At 41.6% G+C, this 7,500-nt stretch overlaps 1 protein-coding gene across 2 annotated transcripts in view; it reads right to left on the bottom strand.

The window, feature by feature from the left end:
* The window catches only part of LOC138019446 (polyunsaturated fatty acid 5-lipoxygenase-like), an 18,004-nt gene that overhangs the window by 10,216 nt on the left and 288 nt on the right, over positions 1-7,500 (bottom strand). For both annotated transcript variants that reach the window (XM_068866239.1, XM_068866248.1), the window contains exons 2-6: positions 7,348-7,434; positions 3,886-4,002; positions 2,282-2,328; positions 1,770-2,119; positions 770-914 (exon numbers count right to left, since the gene is read on the bottom strand). In XM_068866239.1, the coding sequence (XP_068722340.1) occupies positions 770-914; positions 1,770-2,119; positions 2,282-2,328; positions 3,886-3,950 (607 nt within the window). In that variant the 5' untranslated portion in view covers positions 3,951-4,002; positions 7,348-7,434. The remainder of the gene's footprint in view (positions 1-769; positions 915-1,769; positions 2,120-2,281; positions 2,329-3,885; positions 4,003-7,347; positions 7,435-7,500) is intronic.

Genomic DNA, 7,500 nt, shown 5'->3' on the forward strand with positions numbered 1-7,500 from the left:
GACTACGCGTACAAGTTTTCCGTTCTGAGCACGCGCACTTCGAAAAATGTTGGTTCCAAACCTTATGCGCATGCTCAGTACGGAAAACTCGTACTCGTATTCACGTGAAGGTTCGTTACCGTCTTCTGATCCAAAGGTCGCTATTACAAATAATCAAGATGCGACTAACTCATGCTTATGCTTGCTTCGCCAGTGAGCTTCTACTTGGAGATTCTTTGCGCCCAATGCTTTATTCCTTTCAAGTGAAGCTATGATCCTCGCAGTTATGAACGCAATTTTTGCAATTGCGTAAAGAAGCCTGAGAAATTCAGGACTTGAACCCGTGACCTCGCGATACCGGTGCGACGCTCTAACCAACTGAGCTATGAAGCCACTGACGTTGGGAGCTGGTCATTTGTGGGTTCCAATGTTCCCGTGAGGAATGAATCAACGATGAAATGATATATGATTCATTTCATATATCATAGTATAGTATTACACTACCCAAGCTTCCGCTTGTTCGGACTAATTTTCCACCAAATCAGAGATTGGCAACGATTCGGTCAAATGGAAAGAGACCTTTCGGTCCCACAGGTCAGACCAATCATATTGGACCACCTTCTAAACTAGTCCCGAATAACATCGTCGGATCAAAGCGAAACGGGCCATTCCATTTCACTTGCAACCTAAATTTCCGATCGTTTTGGCCAAACGGAAAGCGGTAATTGGCCTGAATTGGGAAAATAATTCCGGGTTCATTTATTTGCTTGGAAAATAGTACCATACTCACTTGAGTCATCTGTCACTCTGCGAAGAATCATTGTGTTGGTGCCACTGAGCCTCTGTTCGGCAAAGATGCCGTCATCTCGCCAGTCCTTGAGTATGGGGTTCAAGGTTTCTTTGTCTGACACGCTTTGACATTCGACGTTAATGTCCTGAGATTCAAATTATAAAGCAAGCATAAGTGGGCAGTACTGAGTTTGTGTGCATATTGCCTAAATCAGTTGTCGCTAGTGACAACCATCCTTGCAAATCTATTGTTGTCCTCAAAAAACATGAGGGCGATGACTTGAAGGAGTACGTAGTGCAAGCGAGACTTTAAGCTTCACAAAATAGCACATCTGGGAATACATCACGGTTTGTTATCAGAATACGTTTTTTCCAAGAAAAATTCGAGGACTCCTCGAGATATAACTCGTGTAATACAAGTGATTATGGCTCATAAATAGCTTCATCGTTTTGTCAAACGTCGCAAACGACAACTCAGTTTTGGTATAGCTAACTGGTAGCATCGTTTTTTCTTATTTGGGTCTCTTACTTCTGTTTTGTGTATGGGAATGGCTTCTTTTCATGTAAGGGTGTTAAGTCTTGTTGCGACCTTTCTTTCCTTAGCCTTTGAAGTAAATACCTCGTTGAACACTTCATAAGATTCCGAGGCTTAACATATTCACAGCATAGTTTAGACGAATAGACCACTTTACAGTTCCGTGCTCAGTTACAAGGACTTTGCATAAAAGCAAGGCTGGAGTTGACCCTTCCCTTGATACAAATCTCACTGCTTTTCTTATGTAAATAGAAACTCGTCAGCATTACAACAACATGATTTAATCTTGATCTCCCTCCCCCCCCCCCCCCCAACCCCAAAAAAGCGTGTTTTCTTGTTTCTCAAGATATTTTCTTTTGTTCCACTCAATCAGTTTAAACTGCCTAGAGTTCCTTCTCCGCACACACAATCTCAAACCGCTACTGGAGAAAACCTCAAATTTTACTGAGAAATCAATAAACTTTACCAAGTCTCCAGTACTGTTGCTTTTCAAGTTGCTTCTAAATGCCTTGAACATGTCTTCGTACTCCTGAAACTCCTTTATATCCACATTAAGGTGATCTTTCATCCAATTTGTTCGAAACTCCCTTATGTTCTGCAACATGGTTACGTACCCCAGGAACTCATTCTTCGTGAATGGATCTTGTTTGTGATAATTCACAAATTGTTGAATGGACATGTTTACCAACGGCGTTGGGAAGGGAGACCGTTTGGCAAGTTGAAATAATCCTTTCTGCTTCTTGAGCTCCTCTTCTCGGTAAGGGGAGCACTCTTTGGGTGAGTCCTGTGGCAAACTTACGATGCAATTTTCTTGGTCTATCAAGAGACAGAAAACCAAACCTTAAATAAATTCTTTGCATAAGAAAAGAGACGCATTCCCAAAGTACAAGTTTATGACAACAACTCTCTTTGGGGGACCCACTAGACTTGGTCGCTGTGATGTCATTGAATTAAATATACATGTAATTCGTTGCTAACCTGAGCTCGATGTTTGTCTCTTAAGGATGTTAGTGGGCTCTTCCGCGCTGCGATATAAAAACAGAAGACAACAAAATTGAAACGCCATTCATCTAACCACTAAAATGCGATGAGATGGCAGTACCAGTCACTTTATTCCTCTTCAAGGGCTGGTTCATCTGCAAGTCTGATATTCCTTATTGAAAATAAATTTAAGATTTATAAGTTTAATTACAGTATTTAAGGAATGCTTCAGTACAAGGACGCTTAGCTATTGGACTCGAGAATCCCTACAATGTTCGACCACCAGGATATTGATATACGAGCCCGGGGAGGCCGCGGTTTGGCCTTGTGATGCCGCGACTGTTAAGGGCTACGCTCCACGTGTTCTCGAACGATAGATTGTAGGGGAATGGGGTACCTACGGTAAATATCGTCCTCTTCCAAGAGAATTAATAAGGTTAACCACTTGCGAGTGTCATTCCCTCCGCGATCGAATGGTAACTAATTCAATGCTCTAAGAGTCCATCATTCAAAAACGAACCGAGTTCCAAGGCCAGTCCTTGTATATGAAAACTGCAAGTAATTAGATGTAAATGCACGTCTTTTTCAACAAGCGTCACGAAGTCTACCCGCTCTTTTTACCTCAGTGTCTTGGCATGCAGACACTGGCGTTTTCGTAACCGTCGTCGTCCTTGCTTAAGCTCCCGGCTGTCATGTCGTTTGTAACGATTAAAGCCTGCAATCAGGCTCTTCCATTGAAAATGGCGCGCTGTCGAAATATAAGGGCTTGGTGACTAGTTTCGAAAGCAGCGCGCCATTTTCAAAGGAAGAGCCAATAATGATTTCTAGTCAATGTTCAAGTAACTTCATCTTTGTAACACCTCAGTTGACGGTTTTCAAATCCTTTCCTTTTCATCATCTCGCACACGATTCAAGTAAATGTAGAACAGAAAGGTCAGCCAACATATTTTGCATTGACTTTATACAGGAGCTCCTGCTTTGTACAAGTTACAACACAACGTTCACATAACATTTTCAACTTTGAACGCATCTCTTCCTGGCCATTCGTTATCAAAAGTACATAATGATAGCTGTGCTGTGCATCAAAAAAGTCCTTTATATTCAACGGAATCAGTTTTGACTTTATTTTGTGGCTGTTATCAACAGAACAGCCTACGTTGGGATTTCAGAGTGGTACTAAAAATAGTGTGATAGCGTCCCTTTAAACGTTTTAAATCGGGACGGTATGTGCCCCCGAAAGCACACTTGGCCATCAGGCCAAGATGGATAACGCTATCCACGGGATAAATCACCATCCAACGGATAAAAACTAGCAAAACCAATTGAGTTATGCGGTGGACAGTTATTTATCCAGTGGATAGCTCTATCACCGGGGCCTGGTGAACATCCCCATCGAACTTACGGTGCAAACATGATAATTTCTGTTGACTCGGGCCATTTTTCCCCAGATAACGCTTTCTCCGTTACTGACTATACCTGGCTGAATTTATGGGCAGAACGTCAAAAATTATTTATATCTTTCAACACGCTCATCCTTTTCCCTCCAGGAAATGGTATTCTCGAGGAATATCCCCCGCCGTATAACTCATAGAACGACCTACCTCTCCGTGAAGATGAACTCTTTCATGGTTACGAGAAAAAAATACATTGTCACACGAATCCACATGCTTAAGGCTCCACTCTAAAAGCGACAACTGTTGATACTTCTGTAAAAGAGACTGAAGAAAAAGAAAGATGAGATTAAACTTATAGACTCTATACCGTTGCACTACACGAGTAAAAAATAATCAACTGCAACACTTTCCCAACTTCGCCCTCTATATATAGTTTACGTCATAGAAAGTGCGGCGTACGGGGTTTTATTCACGAGTTGTTTGTACTTTCTATGTCGTGAACTGTTTATTACACATAAGACGAGAATTTTCATTAAAATAGTTTTCTGAACGCAAATTAGAAACAAAACCTCACTAACAATAGAACCAAGTTGCAAATTTCATTTAATTCAATAATAAAGTACGATTTGCACGAGATGCACGAGTGATTGGCATGGAAACGCCTTTACGCTATCGTTGATTGGCTATACTTCCACATGTGAAATAGCTGTACGCCATTCTGATTGGCTGTATAAGCCTTTTCCACATGTGAAAATAAAGCGTATAGATTTGTACAAATGAGCATTATGGAATAAAATTCTCATGTTATGTGTAATAAAAAGGAATCCAGATGGCCCCCGGATTTCAGATCCCAGCCCGGCGATCTCGTATCCCGAGTCCTCGATTCCACAGTGCTGCACAAAGGGTCCTAGATTCTATCGAAAGTTGAGGATTCTGGATTCTGGATTCTGGATTCCGGATTCCACCCTCTGGATTCCGGATTCCAAAGCATCACATTTGCTGGATTCCGGATTTCTTCACACCGGGCGAACAACTGGTATCTCAATTAAGTCAAGTCGCTTTATGCCGACGGGAAAATCTAGTATTTCAACTATAAGCAACAATACGAGTGATTGTAAGCGCAAGCGATCATCTCAGGCCCGGATTTTTCTCAGGCTTCTCTCCAACTGCTCAAGTTGCGTCCCAAACTATTTTCGCAAAATCTGAATTCCGAGTTCGTGTTTTTGTCAATGTTGTTGTTTTATATATATTAAATAGTCACAAGAGTGATTCTATTGCATCAGGCAAAGTGTGTTGGCAGTACACAGTTATTGCGAGAGAAGGTTAAAAATTTGCTGTATATTCGTTAAGCCCGCCGCGCACTAAAGCTATCATCTTAGCAAAGTTTCTCTGTTGACTGTTAGCGAAAGCAAGTCCCCCCCCCCCCCCCCCCAGGTGCCGAAAAAGGTGTACAAGTTTCCGCGAAATCAATAGAGAACTTAAGCAACAACGGCGGCCACGGCAACGAGAATGTCATCTCAAAATATAAATTCGCGCAGGAGCTCATCAAGAGGAGCCTCTATCTCCTCTAATTCGTTGAGTCAACCCTTTCCCGAGTAAATTTATTTTTAGGAACAGCAGGTTTTTCCCGCGAAAAGTATCATAATTCCCTTGACGCTGAGATAGCTCTGCTTTGATCGGCTTTTACAAAAGCAGGAGCTCATTAAGAGCTCCTGACAACAGTGAGCGTGCTGAATCTCCCAAGGGAGGTGTTCTATAAATAAATCTACTCGGGAAAGGGTTGACTCCAAGGCCAAGTATGGGAGATAGAGGCTCCTCTTGATGAGTTCCTGATTCGCGTTATTGTATAATCACTTCGTGACTATTTGAAAAGGTGTGGTAGAATTCCTCAAGAATGATACTGGTCCTAGATGTAAAGGTAAGGATCCTTATTTTATGAGGTTAACGCGTGCCAGTGAAATAGAGTTACTGATAAACTTGTGGCCCTCGGTGCGCATCTTTTACCCCCCCCCCCCCCCTTCCTCCATCAATGCTCCGTGTACCGGTATTATAAGCTACAGCTACAAGGATCAGAGGAAAGTTGAAACAGATGTCAATGGAATGACACGGGTATCGAACTGGCAACCTCTAGCTCAATAGGTCGCCCGCTGACCGACTGAGGTACGCCTGGAGCGAGAGGGTTAATTAAGTCGCGTCCATAGGAGATTTGGAAAATGTTTCGCGTGGATTGTGCAGTTCATAAACGCCATGTCGTTTGCTTCGTCCCTTTATAAGCCAGGCCGCATTACCCTCCTTCTGGCTTTCCATGGTCACCTTGCTATTGCAATAGCCGACAGCATCATCATTGATCATCAGTGATCATCATCATCATCATCTCTATTTATTCAAGCAGGTCAGGTAAAAAGACAACTATATAGCTGATGTGGACCTACTATAAAAATAAAGTAACTTAAAACTAATACTTACAGCTAATACAAAGCAAGCGGCTTGTAAACAAGCCATTTACTTGTTTCTTTGATGTAGTTTTGGCAATGATCTCAGTTAAAGAAATGTAATGCATGACGCATCCAGTTCAAAACTTCACTTTTTAGGGTTGTTTGCAACAAGTGAATTTTCTTCCCATCTGCGATAATCATTCCAAGAAGGCACTGCATGGCTTACTGCCCTCGCTTATTTCATTGACCATTGTCTTAACTTGATCCACAAAGTGCTACTTTGGATAATGCACTCGAAGGCTTAAAAAAAAGGATTTTTTTTTTTTCATAAGAACAGACTTCGCTTATTTAATTTCTCCTATTAACACAGTCATAGAACACTCGACGGAGATCCGGTGAACAGTTGTATTGATTAACAGACGAAAACTAACTGACTTCGACGAGTTTTCACAAAACCGTGAATAATCCAACCCCATACCTAGGAAAATTATTGCGTGGACCGAAATGAAGAGTAGTTTGTTCTCATCTTAAAATAAGTGATCCCACGCTGGAATATGAACTCTATAGTGTTTCAAGCGCAACTGTCCACTCGGCCACGTAATAGTCAGCGTGGTGGTAATTTTAGTTTAAAACTGCAGAGGTTACGTGTCTGCGTTTATAGAGTGCCTAGCAAGCGTTGGAAATAGAACTTCGTGGGTGCTTGGTTATCGAATTTTAACAAAAGACATTTTGACGTTGTGCTTGTTTGACAATTACAGAACACTTGACATTTTAACCCGTCGATTTTAGTAAATGTAAACGGTTAGACTTTGCGACTTTCCTTGCACAATGAACTGTTCTTTGATATTCTGAAACAAACAACCGTATGTTTTACGACAGTGGGCGTGTGGAAGGCTTTTGTCAATGAAGTTGAAAAAAGGATACATGAAGAAATTAAATTCTTGAAGACATGGAAACTAAAACAGTATCAATAACCTTGTAATTGGAACAAGATTTCGTGTTTGTGAAAAGCTCCCGAGTTTAAAGAGATGAAAAGTAGGGATCGTCGTATTCATTGCTTAACATATCACAACACGAAAATAAACGCAAAAGGGCCAGCGAGCCTTGCGATTGAACTACACCACCACAGATTTTGAGACCGACTTATTTAAACTCAGCCTATTCAGCGAATGGGTCCAGTATACTTATCATTTTACCATCTTAAACTGTATCGATAAAAGAAACGGAAGCTCACCCTTTGTTAGGATCTACGTAGAAAGGCCTCTGATCTTGTTAAAATCAGCAGGAAATCTCCGCTCGATGCTTGAATTTAACTCTCGTCCTGCAATACCAATAAAACCAAGAGGAATGGCAGGTGTCACAGGCTGACAGCAATCAGAGCAAATAT

This window comes from Montipora capricornis, chromosome 2 (genome assembly GCF_036669925.1).
Source record: "Montipora capricornis isolate CH-2021 chromosome 2, ASM3666992v2, whole genome shotgun sequence".
NCBI lineage: Eukaryota > Metazoa > Cnidaria > Anthozoa > Scleractinia > Acroporidae > Montipora > Montipora capricornis.